The sequence below is a fragment of the Python bivittatus genome, unplaced genomic scaffold (assembly GCF_059951505.1).
Source record: "Python bivittatus isolate LINGU-HERP-01145 unplaced genomic scaffold, Pbiv_v1 ctg000590_np1212, whole genome shotgun sequence".
Taxonomy (NCBI): Eukaryota; Metazoa; Chordata; class Lepidosauria; order Squamata; family Pythonidae; genus Python; species Python bivittatus.
In genome coordinates this window covers 20611290-20638055 of record NW_028277086.1, presented here as the reverse complement: position 1 = coordinate 20638055, position 26766 = coordinate 20611290, and the positions used below count along the sequence as shown (strand labels likewise).

The window sequence follows — 26766 nt, the reverse complement described above, 5'->3', positions numbered from 1 at the left end:
GCCAGCATCAGAGAGCAGCACATCTGCTGCAGGACAGAATGAGAAACTGTTACGGTATTTATGTACTACTTGGCACAATCCATGGGCATCTGGTTCACCACAGGATGCAAAGCCAATCTGGTCTGATCTACAAGTACTCTTCTTAGGTCCTTATGGCTTGAAATGAAGCCAACATGGACAAGATCACCATTCAAACCATTCGGGGGAGCTTGTAGTAGCATCCAGCATGGCTTCACTCTGGTGTTTTTTTTTAACGTGCCTATGCATATTTGCAAAAATATGGTAATTCCACTATACTTGCTTTTCTTCTGTCGTTATTTTTTCAGAAATAGGTTACCAACTCCATATGTTTTTCCAAGAAGCCTTTGCAATGCACATGAGCGAGGATCAGTAAATAAAGATCAGTAACATAAGAAACCCCTAACAGCTAAAAATAGCAGAGAGAAAATGAGAGAAGTGATTTAATTATGCTTAAATAATTACTTAAAGAGCTACAGAAATCATTAAAAAATGGACTTGGCTCCAGAAATTGACCAAGCTCCAGCCTCAAATGAAACTAGGATATTTCACATGTATTTGTTTGTTATATTTACACATCATCTTTCCTTCAGAAGCTCAGGGCAACATATACGTCATTTTCTTCTCCAATTTTTCCTCATAATGTTCTGTAAGGTGAATAGGCCTGAGAAGAATGACTGGTCCAAAACCACTTAAGGGCTGAGGGTAGACTTGAACCTGGGTTTTCCCAGTTCTAGTCCAACATTTTAAACATACAACAGCAGTTAGGCCCAATACCTCTCCACAACACTGATATGTGTGAGAGCTAGGGCTTTCACGTTTTGTGCTGCTAATGATAAAAAGGTTATAAAATGAAATACAGGTAGTCCTCAACTTATGACCATTTGTTTAGCAGCCATTTGAAGTTACAACAGTGCTGGAAAAAAGTGACTTACAACTGGTCCTTGCACTTACAACTGTTGCAGCATCTCTGTGGTCACGTGATCGTGATTCAGGTGCTTGGCAACTGTCATGCATTTATGACAGTTGCAGTGTCCTGTGGTCACGTGGTTGCCATTTGTGACCTTCCCAGCTGGCTTCCGATAAGCAAACTCAATGGGGAAGCTGGCAGGGAAGGTTGCAAGTCATGGTCACGTGATGTCTTGCTTAACAACCACAGCAAGAAAGGTAGTAAAATTGGGTGCGATCACATGATGCCTCACTTAATGACCACACTGCTTAATGATGAATTTTCCAGTCCCTATTGTGGTCCTTGAGGATTACCTGTAGCTGTTTTACTGCCATCTTGTGGCTATATATCATTAAAGCATGTGGCTAGAGGATTCAGCTCATCTTCCTTACTCCCTTAGAAGATAGACCAATCTCGCAACAGATAAATGAAATTAATCTTTATTTTTTCAACAGAAAGAATAATATATTGTTTAAATACCCAACATGCAAACATTCAATAATGAAAGAGAGACATTACAGAGTTGTTCAGATTACAGGAAAACTAGCATGATGAAAAAAAAATTACAAAAGAAGATGTAATGCTCAGAGCAGACCATACAATGGTGCTGGTCTGCTGCAAGGAAGCATCCTGCCAGAATCTATAAAGTAGGAAAGATTTTCAATTTATTATTACAGATCAGAGATTTTACATAATAATAAATATCTTCATGCCCAGCCTGAAGAATGGAAAGGCTGAAGATTCACATAAATTCCTTAGTGGTACAGAGAAATAAAATATAAGACTCAAGCACAATAAAATAGAAATTAAACCTAGCATAGCTTCCTGGCTAGATTGTTACCTATCATAAGGAGTAACAATTTTCTGAAACAGATTGAGAAATATCTACTTCACATTACCTGATTTCCCACTAGATTCCCACTAGATGGATAATCCACCTGTTGGCAAGATGATAGGTCCTACCTTTGCAAGCCCCTTTTAACTTGTTTTTCAAAATTTGCTTATCAGTTTAAAGTAAGAGCTGGAATAATCCCTTTTGTGTAAGTGATAGAGAACTCCTCTCCTTCCTGAAGATTTGGATTGGAAATGTCTGCTCAGTCTGCGACTGTCTGAGCCTGTTGCCTTGCAAGGAGAACACAACATCTTTCCTTTCACAAAAAGAACCACATACTGTTAGCTACAAAAATAATGTGGAAGAATAAACATAAGTTAGAGGGCGAGCAATTGGTGTTCTAAACATTTCTCACTGCAGATGCTTACAGTGCCTTAAACCTGTCTCACATGATTCATTCAAATGTGTGTCTATCACTAATGTGACAGAAAGAAAAGAGTAAGTGTTAAATCAAATGCAGAGTTTTGCAACTGGGATTAGATTGGAAAATATACAGTGATAAAGCTTTGATATGATGGGATTAGGGCATGCTCCGCTGATTCAATAGGATGCGTTCAATTCTAAGTAGACTTGGAGTGCACAACTTCCATCCTAAATGAGGTATTAATCTTATTGTATCCTATAAAAGATCGGGATCTTCTTCAACAGCCACATTCTGTGCTCAACTGCAGCTGCATTGAAACCACTGGAGCAAATAAGGGGGAACGATGCTACAGGTCAAGTTTAAGCTGGGCATTGAGAAGCATACTAGGCTGGGTTTAAGCAACAACTTGCTAGGTTAAAATCTAGTTGGCTGGTTTGTAGTTCAGGCAACTGAGTTAATCTCGTAAACCATTGTTCAACTAATCGTTGTTTTAAAATCCCAGGTATAAGGCTGTACCTTACTGAAGCCCCTCTTGAATAAAAATCCGTTCTTTCTGGATTTGAATCAACGAAGAAAGCCTGGGCAATTAGCCACGGACTTGCACATTTCTTCCCTCCCCCTGCCAATTTGCACGGACTGTTCATTTTAATTCTCTAATTCGAGGCTAAGAAACTCTGCCGAGCAGAACGTGTTAACATCGAACTGTTGAATATTAGAGCAGGAGAAGGAGAAGGAGAAGGAATGGCACTCCCCGCAGCATCAGCAGCCCTTCCCCCGGAGTAGCGGGGTTCCTCGACCCATCGCTAAGGCGGCGGTTCTCCAGCCTTCGCCAGACAGCAGAGCGGGGAAGGCGGCCCAAGCGAAGTCCGCGAGCGGAGGGGAGGGCACAGAGCGAGCGAGCGAGCGAGCGAGGGGCGCAAGGCAGGCAGGCAGGCAGGCGGCAGAGACCTCGGGGGCACCGGCGGCAGGGCGGGAGAGCGGAGAGCGGCGGGAGGCGAAGGCGAAGGCGAAGGCGAGCGCCCTTCGCTGAGTCTGGCCGGGGCCGGCGGGCAGCGCAGAAAGGGAGCGGCGGCGGCGGCGGCGCTGATCGCGGGGCCGGGATGGGCTGCGGCGGGAGCCGCGCCGATGCCATCGAGCCGCGCTACTACGAGAGCTGGACGAGGGAGACCGAGTCCACTTGGCTGACCAACACGGACGCCGAGCCCCCGCAGCAGCCGCTGCCCGCTGCCGCCGGCCCGGAGAGCGGCGACGCCGAGGCCGGCCAGAAGCGCCCCGGTGAGTCGGGGAAGCGCGGGGTGGAGGGCCGCCCTTCCGCCGCCACTGCGGCTGGCCGCGGAGCGGAGCGACACGCCCGGCCGCCTTTCCCCGCCGGCGGCGGCGGCGGCGGCGGCGCATCTCCCGCCCTCGTCTGAGCCTCGGAGCGGGGTTTTCTCCCCGGCAGGCCAGGGCATCGGCTCCTCGTGGAAGGAGCCGGGAGCAGGCTGCGGAAACAGCCGCCCTGCTTTGCGTCTTCCCAGGGAAATGCTGGCGTTGCCTCGGCACGTTCCCGTTGTTTCCTTAACAAAAGGCCCGGCTCTGCTGCCTCTTTGTGGCAGTTCAGACAAGAAATCTGAGTTTCCCTCTCTGGCTCTGGGACCCTTTGCTTTCTCTGCCCTCTCACGCCAGCAGGTCCTTCTCTTCCAGGAAGAAGGGTGAAAACTTGTGGCAGCCTACCTTGACCGTGCAGGCTTGCCTGGGTTTAACTTAGCCATAATTTACTCAGTGCAATTTTCTGGCTTCTTGTGATACAACATAAGCTCACTGCAAGTTTGCCAGTTGGATTTCATTCTAGGCTAAAATGTGGTTGGCTAGATTGCAAATCAGCATGTGGTGTAAATGCGACCACAGCGCACTTTATGATACATTAAATGGCTTGGAAACAGCATGTATATCTAACTTTTGTGTTTATATGTCTTTGTTGCTGCCAATGAGAACCTTGAGAATTGGGAATAAAGTCGTTAATCTGTTTGAAGCCCTGAAGATGCAAGTTGTAAGCAAGATCCTGTCAGCTCTTCTCCTCCACTAACATAACCAGCGATTCTTCTCAGTCCACTTTCAAATGAGTGCCAGTGGTTGTCTGAATAACTGGTACTCTGTAAAGGAGATGTTTGTGCTTAGTTGTAGCTAAGAGAAAATACTAAATACTGAACTGAGTTCAAAGTATGCACACTTGACCCTGATGGTTTCATGATCAGCAGAGCTGTACTACCAGATGCTACTGGTAGGAACTTCTAGCTGAAACCCATGCATGCATGAAGCATGCATGAAGCATGCATTTAATACACTATTAAATATTATTAAAACTTTCTTAGTGCAAGGACAATTTCCCACATTTATATTTCAGTAATATGCAACAGGTAGACTGGCCTCCAGAATGAGCCCGCATAAGATTTTTAAAGCATAATTTTGAACATTGTTAAACTCTTCACTAAAGAACATAAACTCTATGTAGTCCTATGCCAAATAACAATTTCCTGGAACCCCAAGATGCCCAGTTTTCATAATTTTAAAGAATTGTCATTCTTATTGGTTATATAAGGATACAAGGAAATGATTGTAAGATAGTAAAGAATATGAATATGTATTTTATCAAGGCAGCTGTGTAACGTAGAAAATGTTAATGTTTTCATAGGATGTGAAATATGGAGTGGCAAAAGTGCATTGATTAACGAAGTGTATGTGAACCATGGGAACAAGGATCACAAAAAAAAGACTAATAATCTGTTTAAAATAATAAGTGTGCCATAACAATGCTTAAAAAAACTATCTAGGAAATCAAATGTTCATAATATTTTAAGGTAAAATATTTTAGGTTGGAATCTTGGGTTGGGTTCCAAAAATGTCACTTAGGTTCTGAAAGTCTCTTGAGTTTTGGAAGTTTGTTAGGTGACTCCTTTAAGAAGCTGAGATGGCAGCTTGAAAGTGCCATGATGTATCATGCCTTATGAACCCTGATTCAGATTTTTCACTCTGTGTCACTGAATTGTGCAGCACAAGATAGTCAGGCTGAGTTTCCACATTTGAATGTCTTGTGACCAAAAGTCTCCATGTAAGCACAGTCTGAAGTTGCTTCCTTGCAAATTGTGTACGTGAAAGTCCGTATCTCGTGTACAAAAGAGAACCAGATGAACACATCTGAACATCTTTAGATACTTTTTTTGGCATCCTTTTCTTTGTTCCCTCATTGTTGTTTCTTGCTATGCGTTGAGGGTTACTGCTGAGTTGCCATCAGATCTGACGTATTGGAAGAATGTTTTATATTATCTTTTGACATGCTTGAAGAATGCTTTATTCATTTAGCTTAGCCCACGAGGCTTTCTTCGTAAGGCTTGTTTGAAGTATCCTGTTTTCTTGCTTTAGCTTTTAACACCAGAGGTAGGATTGTATTTTTTGCTCTACTGCAGATAGGCTGGAGAAAAATACAAATCTGCCCTAATAAGAAAAGAGGTCCTTCATAAGAAACATGTTTATATGATCCTTTCAAAGGATAATCTCAGTCTGTATAGTCTTCCACCAAAGATCTGCATATTGATCTTCATGCATGAATATCTAAATGGGTGTTCAGAAATTTAAGACAAATAATAAAAGTAGAATTGAAGTTAATTTACAAGATTAAATTAAATGTAAAAACCCTTCAGGTTTTGGGGGGGGGGGGTTGGTAAAGGGACAGAAAATAGCAATATAGCCTGGAATTTTTTTTTGTTTGTGGAAATATTAGTCTTTTGTGAGTTTGTCATAACGATGCACAGTATTGCTGTATATACCAAATAATGTTCTTTCTTCACCATTCCCTGGTTGTCACACTAGACTAAAGTAGTGTTCTGCCTGGCTTGGAAAAACACTTTTCTTGTTCCAGAGGGCAGAACATAAAGGACTGTCTGAATATCCTGAACAATCAATAACATCTCCTGCCTACTTTTGTAACTCCTGTCATCACCCGGCAAAAAGTAATATTGCCTTTAATTTCTCCAGAAGGCTCTATAGAACCGAGAAACAAAACAAACATCGCCAGCGATATATAACCTTTATCAACAGCTTTTGTTCTGTACACAGGACTTGAACTGATGGTTATCTTTAACTTAGCCTGATACAAGCAAATGAAAAATGCACAAAAGGGGTAGATGAAATCATTATAATAGAAGACTGCAAACATTTATAGTGTAATCATCCTGACCAGCATTGCTTTTCCTCTGGTTGATAGCAATCTGCTGAGTTATCTGGAAATATTACCACTTGGCTGTGAGTAATGCACATATTTAACAGTGTATAGGATGATAATTGAAAATATATATTATTGGCTTGCTTTCTATCTTAGATACTCCACTGATCTTACTCTCCATCTCAAAATCACCCAAAGCAATTTGAACTGGTAAATAACAGAATATACTGAGCATTACATGACTTTGGGGGCCTGGCATTGTTACCCACAATCTAATCCTGTGCCTAGTGCAGGAATCTACTGCCCAATCCAGCCTCTGTTTAAACTCCAGCAAAGGAGAGTCCACCCTCTCGCAAGGAAGTTTCTTGGGAGAACAGCTCTTACCCTTAGAAATGTTTTCCTGATACCCAACTGAAATTTGCTTCCTTGTAATTTAAAACATTTGTTTCTTTTCTGGAACACCTCTGAAGAATTCTGCTCTATCTTCTTGAAGAGAGCTATCATGTCTCCCCACAGTCTTCTCCAGGCTAAGTATATCCAACTCCTTCAACTATTCCTCATGAATTTTTCCTTCCAGGTTGTTCTTCTCTGGACACCCTCCAGTTTATCAACGTCCTTCCTAAAATTTGGTGCACAGAAGTGGACACAATATTATAGGTGAGGTCTGAGCAATATTTTAGATGCAGGGTAGAAAGGAACAATGATTTTTCTTGATCTTGACACTTCTGTTGATGCAGCCTAAGATTGCACTTTCCTTTTTTGCTGTTGCATCACTGTTGGCTAACAGTTTGTCATCCACCAAGATACTTAGATCCTTTTTACAGGTACCCAGCATGGTTCCCTCCATCCTATACTCATGCCTTTGATTTTTTTTTCTACCTAAAGGTAGGTGTACATTTATCTTGGTTGAAATTCATCTTATTGGTTTCTGCCCATTGTCCCAGCTTGTCAATATACTGTCCCCTATCCTTGTGTCATCTGCAGATTTGATAATATTTTCTAACCCCTCATCTAAGTCCTTTATAAATATGTTGAACAGCACAGGGCCTAAAATGGAGCCCTGTGGTATGTCATTTGACAATTCCTTCCAACCTGACACAGAGCTGTTGACGTACCCTTGTTGGGTATGATTATTCAACCAGCTTTATATCCATCCAATAATAGCATAGTCCAGCCCCCATTTCCTCTTAAAACAGTTGGAATACCTAGTGAAACTCTGACTTCCACCTTCCACTACCCCTTTTTCTGCACAGTGACTCTAAGCCACTCGATGCAGTCTAAAAAAAAAGAAGATAGAGAAATACTAGATCTGTCCTCACTATGCAACATATTCATCCACCAAAGAAGAGGAGAGAAATCACAGAAAAGGGGAATTAGCTGGACAAAGCAATGCACGTTCTCACTAGGATGCGGTTGGGGAGAAAAGTCAGCTGAGAGAGGGCTAGAGAAGAGCAAGTCAAGACAGTACATGTTAAAGACATGAGAATTGTCTAAACATGCAGAAAAAAGAAAAGCACATTAAATATTTATTACTGGCAGTGCTTCCTACTGTAATTAATTTTTGATGGCACCTAGAGTATTTTTATTCAATTCTAAATATGCTTTGAATTCCATGAAGAATGCAGATCCCTGATTCTAATCCTTCTTGATTTTTTTCTCTCTCTCTGTCTCATGACCTTGGGATTATTTATTGTAAATTGGATCTTTCCTCTTAGCTGTCCCCCGGGAGTCATTTCAAAGGCTGCTCCCCTATGTTTCTGAGAACTTTCCACTCAGAGCAAATTATTCAGGTGGTTTATATTTTCTAAGCTATTTTCAGATGGAAAATGAAATGGGTACCAGTAACAAATGGCCTGTGGTGGGTGCTGATAATTTGCCATGAGGCTTCCTGTTGGGTTTAGATTAAAACAGGGCTATAAATTAGGTTAGGTAAATGACATAAGACTGTAGACTGCATCTTTTGGCTGCAATAAAACCACATGATAACAAGCTGATTTATCCCCCTCCATTGTAATAATGCATTTTAGCCCTGTCATCTCCCAAACAGTGCTAGCAATCATGTCTCCTTTGCTTTTGATTTGCTATGTTTTTGTTCTGGAGTACCTGCTAGTTCTAGTTTGTACTAAGCGCTTTGTTGCTTCCAGCCTATTTGCTTTGTAGCATATGATTCTTTATCTGTATTCCTGTCTGAAGTGTATTTCTGTTGACTTATGGCAAGTAACCGGGTTGTACCTGGGGATCTGTGGGCAACAGACAAACTCTACAAAGGTAGCCATTTCCCCCTTAATGGCTGAATATGCTTTGTAAATATAAACTTTGATCTGCTTTGTAGCCTTTTTGGGGAAGCTGTTTGTAACTGAAGCGCCACCATGCAGGGGCTGGTTAATTGTTTTTTGTTATGAACATAAGTAACAGGGCAATAAAATTATGATCTCTCTCCTACTGGGCCCTGGCTGTTTACAGCTTTATTAAGTGATTAATCACTGTCCAGAAACCACTTCTAACTCAGCTGAGCCCCCCCAGGCACTTTAGCATGAACATCCTTGAGGCCGAAAGTGGGATCCCCTACTGGAGCTCCAAGCTGTTCCCAGGTGCAGCCCACAGAGCTCGGTGAGGCGCTCTCTTCAGGCATCTAAAGATGCGTGCCTTGCAGTAGTCCCATCAGGTAAAAGATGTTGCTTAAGCAGCCATGTTTTTAACCGTTCCCTCAACTCTCCTGAAGCCTAGCGTTGTCATCTGTAACAGCTCAGTTTCCCTCCTTCCGTTTGGAGACACTTCATAAATAAAAACATCCCTGAAGGAAGTCATTATTTTGTATTCTTCCTGTTTTCTTCCAAAAAAACATGACAGCTAAGGGATCTGTTTGTTTAATTACCTCAGAAGGTTTATGCAGGACAGGAGTGGAAACTCATACTGTATACAGTCACGTTTGAAGCACAGTATTATGATGCAATAGGTCAGTGTTGTCCAAACTTGGCCACTTTAAGATGAGTGGACTTCAACTCCCAGAATTCCCCAGCCAGCATGGCTGGCTGGGGAATTCTGGGAGTTGAAGTCCAATTCATCTTAAAGTGGCCAAGTTTGGACAACACTGCAATAGGGCTTTGCATGCTGCTGTGTCATAGCATCCTATTGCTATGTAATCTTTCTTTGTCTAGCCTTCTCATTAGAAAACATCCCAAAACAATTGGCAAATCCAATAAAAATGAGAAAAATGAACAATAATGGCCAAATCTGGGTTATTGAGCTCTTTCATTCCTCTCCACAGCTAGCAATTGTGTCCTTTTTTGCTTTATTTAATAAAACAGAAAAGAGAGAAAAAGAAAAGATATTTAAAATAACAAAAAAGAAAAAAAAGCAAAGCAGAGAAAGAAACAAATGCAATTACCACAAGATAAATTGTGTATGTAAGGACTTCTCATGCCTAAAGGGTCAATTTGACCCTCTCTGACCACTCCCAGGCTGCAAATCTGCTTTCTTGAGAAAATGGGAACCCTTCCATGTAATCCAGAGGACCAGTAGGTGCCAGCAGAGAGTTTGGTCTCTTTGGGCCATACAGTGGCCTTTGGAATTTTGTGGCCCAGACATAGTTGCTTTAATTCAATGTTGTCCAAACTTGGCCACTTTAAGATGAGTGGACTTCAGCTCCCAGAATTCCCCAGCCAATGCTGGGGAATTCTGGGAGCTGAAGTCCACTCATCTTAAAGTGGCCAAGTTTGGACAACACTGCTTTAATTTAAGGAATGGATACATAGATAGAATAACACACATATCATTTTAATGGTTCCAGTAATGTAACAGGGATATGTATTTTTTCATAAAAGACTTCTCTCTGCATTTATTATCCTGCGTTAATATTTCTTTAGCAATTTAGTGCACAAGGCTGCCATGCTGTTCAAGTGAAAATCTGTATCAAATTGAGTAACCAAACAAAAACCCAGCCTAATGGCTTGTATGGTGCACCCTCATACAATCATAAATAATATTTCTGTAGCAATCCTGTTCCCTTGATCATAGAACTCAGCACGAACTGCTCTCAAAATTGCTCTAAATTTTTCATTGTGGTCACTGTGATTCTCAGATATGTATGGAGCTCTGCCCATAACTTTCTAGACCTTAGAGCAGTGTTTCTCAACCTTGGCAACTTTAAGATGTGTGGACTTCAACTCCTAGAATTCCCCAGCATGGCTGGCTGGGATTCTGGGAGTTGAAGTCCACACATCTTAAAGTTGCCAAGGTTGAGAAACGCTGCCTTAGAGTATTGTCAGGAACCCTGTCCTTTGAGCACCATGCAGACTCTAGAAATGGTTTTCGCTAACCCCCAGAACATTTTTCTGTCAGTGTGGTAGTATGTTTCTCTGAGTCTTTCCACAGCATTTTATTTTTGTCTTTCTTGCTAAAGTGTTGGTCTATTTGGCCATGAAATCCCCTTTGTGTTTTATAGTCACAAGAGCTATCAACCCCTGTGATAGTTGGAGCTGGTCTGGAGTTGAACCAAAAGGAAGAGGTGGGGAACAAAAGCAGCTTACTGGAATTGTAGTTGGTGTCCTTAGCCTGGTCAGTTCAGAATTCTCAGGCTAGTGATCAGGGTCCAAAGGCAGGGGAGAAGAGGTGGTGCTAAGATGGAACAAAAGTTGAAGGCACATAGTTCAGGAATCACATGATGAAAATTCAAGATCCACTGAGCAAGGTTCTCAATTGCTGTAATGGTTTGTTGACCAATGAAAGACTCTGGGAGACTGGACAAAGAGACACTGCCAAGGGAACAGTCAGATAAGAGTCAGCATAGCCTGCAGCTGGATAGTGGGTGGGGCAAGAGGCTCAGAAGGGGCCCTCCCTAGTTTCTTGGGCTGTAAAGGAGACGGGAGGATTGTACTTTCAGACTTGGAAGATTCTATCAATGTAGCTTTACAATAAAGTAGAAGTAACTCATCTGGTTGTGATTCCTATCTGGTTTACCCCAGGAGGCCAACAATTATAAACAACAATGAGGTAGATAGTGAGCTTGCTTCAGTTTGCTTACATAGGGCATCTCTCTTTGGGTGCTACTTAATTAATCAGCCAGAGCATTCTTAAGTGCTCCAGCCAGCCCTTAGCCAGCTCACTGCATTCCGACTCCTGCAGCCTGAATTGTTTCTAGTCTCTAGGATCAGAGATGTGGGTTCTAGCATCACCTCATCTCTAGTTATTGCTACTTCTGGAGAAGAGTTTGCCACCAGCTCTTCATCTCTCCTGTGAGACTTGGCTGTGAAGAGGCACCAACTCCTCCTCCTCAGAGGTTCTTTGGAGGCAGTCCTGACATGCTCCTTATTTTATGCTGTTGGTGTGTCCTCGTTCAGGGATGTTTTGATCCAGGACTGTCAGTGGACAGGACCTGTCAGGACTTGTGGTGGTAATTAGAGTGTGGTACCTGGGAAATGCATTTCTTTTTGCCTGGATGGGACCACTCCAGTACACCTTTCCTGTCAACCCAGTGACCGCAACATCTACATGGAGTTGGCCAAACTTTAATCACTCACCAACACTATGTAGTTTGAACTTTGGTGTAGTTGGTCAGTAGGACCAATATTCATCTTCTGTTGCACCCAGATCTTGTTTCTTTCACCGCTGTCTTCTGTGAGGACCTCATTCCTTTCAAGCTGATGGCAAAGTGAGCTTGAACTCAGATTCTATGCAAAGACAAATCAATGATGTGTTCTTGCCATGAGATGGAATCATTCTTGTGTATGTAGCTGTAGCAGATTTTGATCCAGAAACTCTGGTTTTCGCTCTCTTTTGACTTTCCTTGAAACTCTCAAACATGATGGTTTGGCTTTATTTATCTCCTGGTTATCTCCATATTCTGGCTGTCATTGGACTGTGTTTCATTGTTCTCTGCCCTCCTGATCAAGTATTTTATAAGAAAACATTATTGCAACTATGTCTGCTAATTTTTTCTTCAGTTCCCACATGGTTTTGTCCATGTTAATGTCAAAGTCATTTGATCAATACCTGCAAGTTGCTGACTGCAAGTTGCTGATAGCCAAGCAGATAAATGTGGTGCCCTACAAAAGGATCCTCTCTTTCTCCTTATGCACAGGGACAAGTTAGTCTTTTGTTTTGACTTTCATTTTTGCTAAACATATTGTTTTCATTTAAATAAGGGTATTGTTTTGCCTGTATTCTTTCCAAGCCCTTCAGCTGTGTTGCAGCTTGCTCTGCATGTACTGCACATTGAGAGGGTCACTGCCTTTTGCAACAGCTGTTCCCGTTTTCAAGGAGTACAGAATGGCCTCGGTGTGTCCTCTCAGAGATTGACACTACCCTGCAGTGAATGGTGTGTAGGGAGCAAGACAACTGCCCTCACTTCTGTGGCCTTGTAAAAGGTACCTGTGGGCAGTGGTGTTCTACTGGCACACGATCCTTCTGTTTCAAGGGCAAAAGGTAGCATATTGCTGTCGCTGTGTGGATGAGCTCAACATCTTAGGATCGTAAGTTTTTTACAAGCACCTTAGAATTTCAGGATCCCAGGCGGCTATGTCATTTCTTATCATTTGCTATGACTCAGTATGCAAACATCTATGCAGGCGCTTGATGTCTGCACATGGAGGGGAGGAGAGATACACAAATATGTAAATGTAATGCCCATGAATCTTACATTAATGTTATCCCAGACAAAAATAATAATTCTATGAAACGGAATAGTTTTGTCAATCTCCTTTTCAGCTGAAAAATATGTAAAGTAGCATTAAATATTTTGGCTTTCACTATGCAATGTTGTGTTTTCAGGAATTTTGGAGGATAGCAAATCAACCCAGACCTGCATGGCAAAGTCCGCAATTTCAACTGGCATGGCTATCCCCGAAAAAAGAGCTCATTGTGCTACACAGTGTACAAAACTAGCAACTCACACCACTGGAAATGCAGCCCCAAAGCAACAAAATACCTTTAGAGCATCAGAGGTGAGTGTAGAATTACATTCTGGTTATGTGGTGAAATATTAATTGTACAGAATATAAACAAAACCCAAAGGCTTCCTAGCCACATCACTGCTATTCCACTGTTGCATTTAAAAACCCTTGCAAACGCTAAAGGTAAAACTATTTTGCCATTAGATACTTTCTAATGTGGTTTCATGTTGCTATAGCAACTGGATTGCGGGAGTAGGGGAGGCAAGTTCTGCACAACGTATACGGGAAAATACAAGGTCCAGGAGCAGGATCCTGAACCTTTTAAGAGCAGGGAGTAGAAGATGAGAAGAGAATGATGGCTGGCTTGAGTCCAGGAGCCGGGAGGCAGAATGAAGCAAATTTTTCTGCCAATGCGAAAATAGTCCACCAACAAGGTCTCCAGAGCTACAGTTACTTACAAAAAAACACCAGCTTCATTGTAGTTGCCAATAAATTGGACCAGAGCAAAAAATAAATAGACTCAGCTCCCTAAAATGGATGATGGCATGAGACCAGAGACAATCCTCAGATGGTGCAAAGCAGTCCTGCAGAAGGGCCTTTATCAAATGCAATTCACTATCTGACTTTCTCAAGCTCTACAGTATTTCTCTGGTTAAGAGGGAAGAATGTATTCAGCTAGGCATTTTCCCCCCTCTCCATTGGCACAATTATCCTGTTCAGATCTTCTCAGGTTGAAGGAGGCAAAGTAAGGGTTATTTTTCCCCACCATTATAGGGAAGTTGGGATAGTCAGGTTCACTTGGCATTAATTCCTATAAAAACTGTGATTTTGTCTTCAGAGGACTAAACAACAAAGTTTTCTGACACAATGTTTTCAGGCAGATCTAGGATATAGTGTGATTCTAAATGTGATGAGATGCTGAACCATTTAATTCTCTAAGAATGGTATTATGCAATATAGATCTTTGATACTATAGATCTTTGATACTATAGAATGAAGGGGTGGGGAAGAATGTTGTTTTCATTCCTGCAATATTCTCTCCATAAACTATTTCCCTAAATAAAGTATTTATTGCCCTTTTACCATCTTGTATAGATACTTACTGTATCTAGAGAACAACCAAGATGTTAAGAAGAATGGAAAGCAAAACATATGAGGAATAGTTGAAGGCACTGAGTATATTTAATCTGGAGAAGAGAAGACTGTGGGAAGACATGATACTGTCTGAAGGGTTGTCATATAGAAAACTGAGGAATTCTTCAGAGCTGTTCAAGAAGGCAGGGCAAGAAATAATGGGTTTAAGTAACCAGGAAGTAGATCTCAGACATCAAGCAATATTTTCTAACAGTAACAGTTGTCCAACAATGGACCAAACTGCCTTGGGAGGAAGTGACTGGCATTCACTGGAGGTGGTTAAAGAAAGGCCAGATGGTCATCCATCAGGGATGATATAGTTCTACTGCACTGGGCTAGACTAGTTGATCTTCAAGGTCCCTGGTAACTCTTACATTCTATGATTCTTTTCTGAACTACGGAGCTCCAGATCTTTCATCACTTTAATTCTCCCATGTCCATTGGGAGAATTCTCCTTTTGTTTTTGCTTTGATTTTTGTAAATTTTGAATTAAAATAATTATATTAATAGGTTATGGTAACTATTTTAAGACTAGAACTTAGGGATTGATCAAGTCCTTGCGCTGTTGGAATACTATTTAATCAGTCTCTTGTTTTTTAACTGTTCTCCAGTCTTGTTTCCCTGTTTAAGAGATTTACTCCTACAGAATATATTCTAAGCGTAAATTATATTTTGTAAACTCCTTTTCAAACAGGCTAAATGGGACAAGAAAAAAGCCACAAAAGAAGTTAGTAGTAACACTGCCAAAACAGACAAATACAAACAAATTAATAGCAACAGAAAAGTCGCAAAGAATGGTATCAATTAAGAGAGCACTGAAGAAGGTGGATGAATTCTGCAACATCTTGCTGCACTTTACCTGACTGCATAATGTGAGGATCTGAAGAATTACCATTTTATGCTGAATGTGGTGACCAGCTGATGCTGAGTGCCTTCGGAAAAATGGTGGACTTTTATTAGCTCTGCAGTTCTGCCATCAATGGAAGCTTGAACACCTTTTTTTGTTCTGTACTTGGGTGAGCTGGGCTAGCAATTAGGAGGCCCTCATTTGTTTTTTACTTTGCCACTTAAGTTAATTTCCTATAAAGAAAAATGCAAATTAAAATGCTTCGGAGATACTCAAAAAGCTTCTCAGAAATGATTACGTGCAACATAAACTTTTAGATGCATGAAAGCTGTTTGTTCATACAATCAGGTGGTGATTGATTGACTGATTGATTGATTATGCGCCATCAAGTCAGTGTCGACTCTTAGAGACCACAAAGACAGATTTTCTCCAGGATGATCTGTTCCCAACCTGGCTCTTCAACTCTTCTGATGGTGCACAGTTATCACCTAGATTAATTCAATTTCAATATGAAATGTGTATCATCTGAATCCAAAATGCGATCATAGCAATGGCTGTGTGCAGAATGGCATGCTGGGTGACCCTGTCATTAATGTTCTGAGATACCACAAGAGAGCTCCACAATTACAGATAACTTGCTGCTACATACAATAGTAGATAGCCAAAGTTTGTGTCATCGTAGATAATTGTGTGGTAGATGTAAAACATTTAAGTATGCAGTATCCTGTTTGGCCATATAGGAAGTTTGCACTGGGTTGTTGTGTTATAACAGTTGATGGTACTTGTTCCTTCTTTTGTGAAGTCAGTCCACTCCGCTAATACCATACTGTCTCACAGGACAGGCCTAATTCACCTAGCCTGTCAGTCTCTCTGGCAGCTGTCTAAAACCAAAAGCGATTCTTTTCCAAGAAAAATTATCAGAGACACTTTCTGATTTTCTTTCTAACAGTTTTTCTATGATTCAGCAAGGAGGTGGGTCTCTACACTGATAACGGGGGAAAACATTTAATCTGACTGTGTGATCAAAGCTCTGCTTTGATATTATTTTGATAATATAAAGTCTGACTGCAAGTGTGAATTCCACATGGGCCACTCGTTTATTCCTTTTTTAATAATAATTTTATTAAAATCACAGTTAAACAGATAAAAACTAATACAAACTACAAAAAATAAAAGAGTAAAAAGAATAGAAAGTGCAGGGGGGAAAAAAGAAAAATAGAAAAGAAAGAAAAAATAAGAATATAGCAGAAGAAGAAAAGAAATATATAAAGAAGTGACTTCCCCCTTGGTCACAACAAGAATAAACAATTTTAACAACTTATCACCTTCTCTGAAAATACAATAAAACATCTCTTTTTCCCGTATCTCATCTCTTATCTATAAACAAATCCTTAAAGCCTCATTGTTTCAGTCCTGGTCAGCAAAAGTCCATTAAGGGTTACCAGAAATAATAAAACATCTATTTTAACTTTGATCAAATAAACCAACTTTATATTCCTTCCTTTTTCTTTTAACAATCTTAATCTTTAATCCCTTCAAATCATGTCCTAGCGCTTGTTTTCATTTTTTCTTTATCGCTTTTCACAAAATCCTTCAGAAGTTTAACAGGTCTTTTTGTAAATCCAATATAAGAAAGTTATCCAAGTTGTTCTTCTGGTTTGCCATTTGTATATCCCTTTTAATTATTAAAACATCAGCTGGTTTCATTTGCATATCCAGTGTAACATCTTTTTCCATATCATTCTTATAGCTTGTCATTTTTCAGATTGGTCCCTGTCTTATCGGGTTAAACTTGTTCCTCTTCCTTAACAACTGAACAGAGTCTATTATCTTCTGGGTCCATTGTTGAAAAATATCCTTCAATATGTCCAGTGTTAAAATATTTTGCTCCATTCTGTATTAGCAAGTCAAACTTAAATGTTCTTCTCCTTTAATTGTAATCTTTAGTTCCTTCTGGTTCCCTCTAGTGTCCAACATTCAAATTCCCATTTTATCATGTTTTAAGAATTCAGAACAGCATTTTCCCACAGGAAGGATTCTTATAATTAATTTCAAAATCTTATTTCAAATCCATCTGGACCCTTAGTCCATTTATAACTTTCCAAAATCAACATTCAAATTACCCTTTTGCTTTTTATTCCAAAAAAAAGATTAAAAAAAAAAGTCCTTAAACTATCTTTAAAACTTCTTTTGCTAAGGTTTAAAGGAAGCTCACCGAGTGCACACTTGTCGATTGAAAGGTTCTTAACAGTTGAAAAGCAGTTAAGAAACAATTTCCAAAAGTGATTAAGAAATGAGGCTTGGCAGAACTTTGTGTCCGTAATATAGGCCACATTGTGGCTGTGAGCTTGGTGGAAGTCCCTCGACTCCTAGCGGCTCAGCTCATGAGATGATTGCAAAAGCATCAGTTCCTGCAGTTTATTTATGAGGAGCAGCTGTCTGGAGTACCAGTGGGCGATCTCATGATCTCTCCTTTTTCCAGAGAGATTTCGCTGACCGGAATTCACCTTCTGACCACCAATCTCACGACAATGCCATCTCCACTCCTTCAGAGACATCTAGTTCGCCATGAATCCTCAGTGGAAGATTGCTCATTATTCCTGATGAAAATCATGCTGCTATATAATAGCTGTTTGTTTGTTTGTTTGTTTGTTTGTTTATTCTCTTTATAAGGCTGCTCAATTCAAAAAGAACTCTGGGTGCCATATAAGATTTAAAACAGATTAAAAACAGCAATTAACCAAAAATGACAGCAACAGAGAAAGAGCAAACATCTTTGATTTCACCTGGAAGGGCCTAGGGCAACTAATGTACAAAATGCTTAAGAAAATAATGATAAATGGTCTTTTTGATGGTCATAGCAGGATGAAGTAAATTTTAGGATGAAGTTACATATGACAATGCATGGGAAGTGCCTAATTTTTTCCTGAGTTACCATTTTTTGTATTTATATGATACATACTTGCCAAAATGTTTTAAATCCTGCCCTCGAGGTAAAAACACTTTTTTGTGTGCTGTAGACGTAATAACAGCTTCAGATGGGGGAGGAAGAAGCAGATTTAGATTGAAAAAGGTACATGTGAAAAGATGACTCTTTGTTGCTGCTTAAAAGGGGGACAAAGGAGATACAAGATTATCTCATTTGTGTCATTTCAAAGGAGAAGATTTGTATATATTGGAAGTCTTTTTGATGGGTTACCAATCTATAAATATATAAATTACTAAAATTTAAATTAGTAAACAAATTAAGTGAACAGATTACTGGAGAGGATCAAAGGTGAACAATTATAAATATATTGAACGTGAACCTTAAATAGAGGTAGTCCTCAACTTATGACCATTCAGCAACTGTTCGAAGTTATGAACACACTGAAAAAAGTGACTTATGACCAGTGCCTGAAGTTACAGCTGTTGCAGTGCCCCTGCAGTCACAAGATTGTTTGGGCACCTGGCGGCCCGCCTGCACTTACAACCGCAGACAATGAAAGTCAGCAGGGCAGCAGGTGTCTTGGAGTGTGGGGTGGCAAGGGTGGCTGTGGCTGGGACTGGGCGGGGTCGGCTGCAGCTTCTCGGGGTGTGGCGCATGTGTGCCACGCAGTTCTGGGGCTGCTTGCCACCCTGCAAGGCACAGTGCAGGGCGGCCAAAAGGGCAGAGATGGGGGAGAGATAGGCTGGTGGGGGGGAGTTGGAGGCAGTCCTTTACCTTACTGAGGCTCGGGGCTGGGAGGGATCAAGGCTGGAATGGCTTGGATTGGGGTGGGTACTTGTTTAATGACACGTGATTCTTGGTTAATGACAGCAATTGGGATTGCTGTTCCTAAGCGATGCAGTCACATGAGCTCTCACTTTACAACTGCATTGCTTAGCAGTGGAAATTCCAGTCCCAGTTGTGGTCATAACTCAAGGACTACCTGTACCACAGAAGAGAGAAAATTTGAAAATGTAACTAGAAAATGTGTACTATTAAAATAAATTGCTTGATACTGAAATACAGTGTTTGAAATCTATACTCAGAATTTAGTCTTAATTATAGCAGTGGCAGGATTGCATAATAAGTTAAAATAACCTTTGAATTATTCTACCCTGTGGGCATTACTTAACCGTATATACCCAAGCTTTAATTCAAATGGGGTGTATGTGTGTGTTATATGCATAATTACAACAGAGTCTTCATGCTTCAATAGAGCTTGCACTCAATGTTGGTAACTTAACCTTGCACTCCTATTTTAATTTCCCTAGGAATAAATCTCAGGAGTTGTTTCTGAGTAAGTACACACAGTGCTTGTTTTCTGTAGATTGCCCTCGGTCTGGTAACCTAGACTGTAATCTGTCCATAGGTAAACTTCTTAAGTCTCACTTAATTTCAATGACATGTTCAGCAGACATGATGTACTTCCTTCTGTGGAGGCCTCCAAAATTAATTGAACAAAGAGAGTGATGACACTTGGTTACCCCATAACCCCAATATTAGCATACTCAGTGGTCATCTGTCTACTTTTTTTCTATTGGGGCATCTAAGTCTCTAGCTCTATCTATCTATCTCTATCTGCATGTATGCCTGGGTATATGCATGCAGATTCTCTGTTGATCAAAGATACTGCATGATTAAGGATTTATGAGCACGTGGAAAATCTATACATAAAACCTATGGCACAAAAGCTGAAGTGAGGCTGATGTAGATGGGATTCAGGTATAATGATCATGACTTCTCTAGAAATCATCCTATATACTATTTTTATGTTTGCCCCCCTGGAATCAACAGAAAGAACAAGGAAAGATAATCAGAAAAGGAGAGTGACAGCTATTTTAAGGTTGCAAAATCCTCTGGCTAAAATTATGTATAATGGAGGAAGCCATCCTAATTTCTGGGTGCATCTGGATTTAAAAATTCATCCTTCTCCAAATAGCCATTGTAGCTATAATCCAACAGAATGTTATTGTCTGTGAAGAAGTGTGCAAACATAGGAATTGCAGACAACTGCTGAAGCTGTAATCCAATTATGTAAAGACCAACACTGATTACGTATGTAAAGACTGTTTGTCTTCACATTTAGTCACAGTGCTTTGACAAATGGAGGCTCATAAAGAGTCATAACTTCTCAAGAACCTAGGATCTTTTCTCAATTAAGTTAACAGTTAGGCTGCCCTACTTAATTAAATAGCACAGCACTCAAAAAAGCATCAACTTTACTTATAAATTGCAAGAGGAAAATAATAGTTCATACCAAGGACAGCAACAAGAACAAAAAGAACTTGTGCTGAATTCTGTAATGAGATTCTTGCATACATCAAAAAGAAGTGATTAGATAAGCCGATTTTACAAAGAAATAAGTCGCCAACTGAGCTAGAATAGTTTCCAGCAGTCCTGTATTAATTTGTTGCAATAAAAATAACACAGGGTCATGTAGCACCTTAAGGCTTTAACATATTTATAACAGCATGAGCATTTGTGAAAGTTAATGCCTTAATGAATTGGAGTAAGTTCAGAGTGAACTTCTATCTCACCACAATGATGTTAGGTTGCAACAAACTACTTTGTTATCCTAAATCTGGCAAAATCATAATTCTATGGGGTAGAATCATGGTTTTACCTTGTAAAGGCAAGGAGGGCAAAGCAGATTGTGTTGTGGGGTGATGGGGAGGAGGTAGCACCAGCAGACAGCTGTACATGTCTATGGATTCCTATAGTTTAGAATCTGGACTTGTAGATTTCATTCAGGGATCTTTCAACTTTTCTCCCATAATTCAACACTGACAGTGAAGAAATATTAACTGTGTAACAAATACTGTCAGAAGCCAGTAAATAAGGGTTAAATGATCAAAGAGATCATGTTTAAAACTTGGTGTTCCAAGAAGAGTTTAGAGAACTGCAGATTTTTTCTATCACATAGAGGTTTACTTGGAAATGCAAGCCCACAATTTATACTTTCCCACTACGTTTTTAGTAGATGTGAAAACAAAATAGGCCCAGAACTGTACATTCAGCTATTTTCATTTGTTCTTGGGTGCAGGTCAATGGAAACCTCAGCTTATGAGGCTGCTGCATGAGCCTAGTGATGTCATCCTGTGGATAGGTGATCAATCAAGTCAGTGACTGAATTCACGCAACACACTTTGCTATAAAACTATGGGTTATAAACCAAAATGAGTTTATACACATGCTAAACCAGAACCAAGCAAATGCGTGAGTAGTGGGTTGGGTAAACCTACCCAATGACTTCCCTTGCTAGCAGTGCAAAGCATAGCTGATATTTTCCATACATTTAAAGCTGGATGTGCCTTGGACCTAGAGGAAATTGAACAGTGATCCCCCCCTTCCCCCCCCCCCAGATCTCTATAAATACCCACAAAAGGGTCACATCACCCTGGGCACAGAGAGAACTGCTCCTGTCTGTGCTCCTGCACTCTGAAGATGCTGGTCACAGGTGCTGGCGAAATATTAGGAAACAAAACTTCCAGAACACGGCCACATAGCCCAGAAGACCCACACCAGTCATCGTATGCCGGCCGTGAAAGCCTTCGACAAGAAATTGAACAGCTTTTAAAATCAGAATTATAGTGTCTTAATTGATCCAGGCACTCACGGCATTGGTGACTCTGTTGGTTAACTGCCAAGCTGTGACAAACATATGGAACATTGTGGATCATGACCCTCAGCTGGGCTCTGTCTGGTTTGCCTGTAGTAGCTGTTACTAATTAGAATGGATTTTCTATTTTTCATTTCGTTACTATGTGAGCATTTTACCCCACCCCACCCCAAATTCTGAAGTGTCCTAGAGGTTAATACAGAATTCATTATTTTCACCATGTTGAGAAAAAAAAAGAGCCACTATTCCAAAATGACTTACAGAATGCCCTGCCAGTAACATCTCCAAATTCAGAAGCTGGCTCTTTCCTGAAGCTTCTCATACATGCTTTTAAAATATTCATTTGTTTCATTAAGGAATCAGCTTCTCAAGTGAATGTTACCAACTTTTCAATTCTTTAATGACTCTCACAAACTGCAGTTAGGATTTCATGGGCTCCCCCTTCCCCCATACAGTTATTTTTATTTCCTCTGTGTTTCCAAAATTAATTTTAGATTTTTGTTATCAAGGAAGACTTGGGTAGAACTAGCATGTTATCTCAGTGAATGGAAGACTGTGAAAATGGGGAATTAGAAGGCAGAGGAATAAAAACAATGCAAGAAAACTGTGGCCTCAGACATTCTGACTATCCCATTAAAAGCTCTTTAAAGTTTAGCCTGAAAACAACAGCAAGAAATTATATATTAAAAGCAACATTTTTAGTGGTCGGGCTTCAGCTCATATAAATAATTTTGCAAGTTCCCTGGTACAGCTTTCAAAGCCATAGGAGGAGATCCATGATAGTCTACAGTGGCAAAAAAGCAGGAATCTGACATCTTTTTGACTAACAAATTTTATGAAAAGACACAAACTTTCATGAACAGCAGCTCACTTCATCAGATGCATAGAGTGGCTAGACTGATCTACCCCCAACCTATCCTTCCCTCCCTTTCCCCTCACCTCACCCCAATTTAAATCCTCCATCAGTCTAGCCCAGTGTTTCTCAACCTTAGCAACTTTAAGATGTGTGGACTCCAACTCCCAGAATTCCCCAGCCAGCAATTCTGGGAGTTGAAGTCCACACATCTTAAAGTTGCCAAGATTGAGAAACACTGCCCTAGTCACTCTATACATCTCATGAAGTGAGCTGCAGTTCACAAAAGCTTATACCTTTTAGTAAAATTTATTAGTTGGAAAAGGTGCTACCAGCTTCCTGATTTTTTGCCAGCAGTATAAGCATGGTGGCATCTTCTGCTGAACAAATGATCAAATCATTGTTTTATTTAATGTAAGAGTTATATCACTTGGATTCATCCTTCTCCAACTCTGGAATACAAACTCCCATCAGCTAGCCTTGCTCCTTAGTCATACTAGCTGGGAACAATGTGGTGTGTATTCTAATATATTTGAAGGCCATTTGGTTGAGAAAGAATGCTAAGACAGTAGAAGGTGTATGTTATGTGAGTCACAAAATATTTAAAAAATGAGTAATTTTAATACCCATTAAGTGATAATAGCAGTCTTCAAGTAGCATCCAGGAAGACTATGAACTGCTGCAGTCACTTTGAAAGTGATCATTTAAATTCCCTGGCCTGCACTCCTTTTTTTAAATAAATCCTTGATTGTAAATAACATTCTTTTCATATCAGCATTTAACTGACCAATGCAGGCTCGTATTAGTAAGACTGTCAGAGATCTGTGTAAAATTCCAGAGTTTGAACGTTAAATACAGTCATCTCTTCAAAAGTACTCTTAGAAAGAACTTGATCAGTAAATGAAATCACACTTCAGGCTAAGCCTTGGTTTATTCAGTAAACCACAACTGGCTAGGTTTATAAAATACAGTCGCTGAGTGCACATAATGTGCTAAGCAGAAGTTTAAACAAAACAATGTATAAATTCAGTATTATTAGATGTCTCAGATAAGGGATTAATCCAAAACAGAGGTTGGTAAGATAACAGAAACTGGGTTCCAAAATAAGGAAAGAATATAACAATTGACTCATATTAGGAAGGCCATTCTTGTTAGTTTAGAGTAGGCAAGTACACCAGGTATTGTCTTGATGCCATTTAGTTCCACAAACTGCAATATGCTGGACAGGGAAGATGCAGATGATCAAACCTTAGGGCACACAACTCAATATTCATGCTACACTGCAAAAGAAGGATTTTTGGAGACAATAGATTTGTGCTTTTTCACACAATTTAAAATAATCAGTTTGTTCAGTCACACATTCAAACAAATTTCCTTTCCAGAGTCAGAATTAATTATCTCCCTGCTGCTGGCCTGGGAGAACAGCTGGTGGTCCATGGCAAATTTTATTCTACTGCAATTCAATTCGTGCGGGATTTTAGTCAGCCCCACTAAAACAAGACTGGTTTCCCAGAGCTGCTTATTACTTCTGCTTCAGCAATACTCTGATCCAATGAGAGATTATAAATAGAAAACATGGCTTCTTCCAAACTCATTTAGAGTGCTCTTGGCTTGTAGGAAAATGGGAAAGATCAGGGGCCTTGCCTTTATACAAATACAACTTTTTAAATAATGTGCTTAGATCCTGAGAAGTTAAGAAACAACTGGAAGGTGTAATTGTTCTGTGTTGAAAAACAAGGATCATATGTCTCTGCCATCATCTGTGATGACAATTCCCCAAAATTATGTTGTACTGATTATTTTTAGAAAGTTAAAAAAAAAAAAAAACCCTTGTCAAACTGAAAAACTAAACATTAAACTTTTATAGTTCCTGAACTTACAGGAGACTGCAGTAAAAAAACAAACACATGTTTTTAAAAAATCTTTGGAATGTGAGTTTATTTTGTGTACAACAGGTACTGATTTCACAGAAATGATGAGAACGGTATCTGAAACAGAATTTTGAAAAATGAGATTAAATTCATCTATATCCCCCTCAATTAATTCTGCGCCAATTGAGAAATTTGATCTAGTGATCAGGTTTATTTCATACCCTGCTACAAGAACAAATTGAAAACACCAGTTAAGTTTTAACCCCACCTGATCCTAAGTAAAAAGCATGTGTTATGTGAGAATAGAGTGTGTGTTTTCATGCATGTATGTGTCCATGCACATATGACAGGTATTCTGTTACAGTATGAAGTGTGTGTGAATGGGAGTACACACGCACGTGCAGCTCCTGTTCTCAAACCTGGAAACCTGTGTAGCCTTTGGAGAGAGGAAGATGTTAGCCATGTTAACCCTCCATGTTATAAATAAGTAATCAACCCATTCTCTAAACACAGATCCAGCTATTCCTTGTGTGACATTATCTATATACTGGAAGAAAGGATCAGCAGTGACTGGAAAAACACAAAGTTTTCAGGATAGAATAGAGTACTGTTTCTTAAACTTTTTTCTCTCAGGACCCCTTCCCACTTTTAAAAATTATGGAGGACCCCAAAAGAGTTTTTGTTTGTATGGGTTATATTTATCAATATTTCCTGTATTAAAAATAAAAAATTGATGCATTCGCTGCAGCTACCAGTTCTTAATATTGCTTGATGCGATTTTAATATGGTGTTTTTTCAACATAGGCTGGCAAATAATTTTGATCTTGCTGAATCCTGAGTGGGTTCTGGGGGACCCCCAGGTGTCCTAGGACCACACTTTAAGAAACACTGGAATAGAGTATCTAAAAAGAGGTCAGTGAACATTTGGAACAAGAAGACCAGCATTCCACACAACTTTTTCTTATGTTCCACTAGTATAGCATATTGTTAGCTATTCTATTTGGATACATTATGGACAATTTATGATCCAAGGGCTAGATTCAGGAAATCCTTTTTACCAAGTACACACTGCCCTTCCTAAATACATAATACAGTATTATGAATATTTTGTCACAGTTCCTCTCCCAAGAAAATAAAACTGTTTTCAAAAGTTGCATGTCGATTTATCATTATCATTAACATTATATCTTTCTATTTTTGTCATTTTAGGTAATTTTTTTGCCATGTGGAATTCATAAGTAATCTGTCATTAGAAATTCTAAGTAGCCTCAGCTGCACTGTAAATAAAATCTGATAATCTATAATCAATCTGCTGGGTGGGAAACATGACAATGGTCTAAGAAAGAAACTCAGGCTAGGTCCACATAGCATGCTATGCAAAATGTGGTTTGCTGCTTGACAGCTTAAAGAATTATGTGATCCAGCCAACTGTGATCTGTTCAACTATGGCTTAGCAAATCATAGTTAGCCTGTTGTGTGAACACAGCTTTAAGTGGGGGAGCTGACAGGTACGACAGGCAATATGATAGAACTAGGATGTTTATTTTGTTCAGAAGAGTTATTTTTTAACTCTATTAAACTTTTTTTAGGGATACATGCAATTCTATGTACTTCTTACCTCCAAAATGGTTGGAAATAAAAATTTGACCCTGCAATGGGACAGTGAAATGCATCGAGGGACACACATATTTATATACAAACTTACATGGGGCCCAGAGGCTCATGGTTCCTCATCTTGGTTTTTAAGGTATATACGATGCTTTGCTGGTTTTATTACATGATAACCAACATGGCTATCCCACTGAAAGTTGATAATATAATATACGCCAACTTAAAAGTTATCATAAACATTTCATTAATGTGATACCTTATATTCCTCAAACAAGAGAAAGCATGCAGAGGGTGGCTTTTGGAATTTTTCCCAACCTGCTTATCAAGAGTGGTCGTTGGAGGTTTTTGTATTTCTTCTCTGTAACAATGTGTTGTGTCTGTGTATTTCTACTCTTCCCATGGGGAGTCTATATGTATTTGTGTGTATGTGTGTACTGGGAGGCACGGGGCAGGCTGCATACACTTTGCTCTATATCATGTGATCAAGAAGGAGGAGGGGAAGTTTAGAAGGGAAGAGTCAGCAACATTCTAAGCTGCAGCCCAACCGCCTCT

General features: G+C 40.0%; 1 protein-coding gene across 2 annotated transcripts; it reads left to right on the top strand.

Moving 5' to 3' along the window:
- Positions 1–3085: 3085 nt before the first annotated feature.
- Positions 3086–18922, top strand: BAALC (BAALC binder of MAP3K1 and KLF4). 2 transcript variants are annotated; one of them, XM_088148696.1, is made up of 3 exons: positions 3086–3498; positions 13190–13362; positions 17775–18922. In XM_088148696.1, the coding sequence occupies exons 1-3, from the start codon at positions 3324–3326 to the stop codon at positions 17862–17864; spliced, it is 438 nt and encodes a 145-aa protein (XP_088004822.1). In that variant the 5' UTR covers positions 3086–3323; the 3' UTR covers positions 17865–18922. The 2 variants fall into 2 exon arrangements, with proteins under 2 accessions (XP_088004822.1, XP_088004821.1); XM_088148695.1 differs by lacking the exon at positions 17775–18922 and adding an exon at positions 15140–15573 and having other exon boundaries at positions 3096–3498.
- Positions 18923–26766: the final 7844 nt, after the last annotated feature.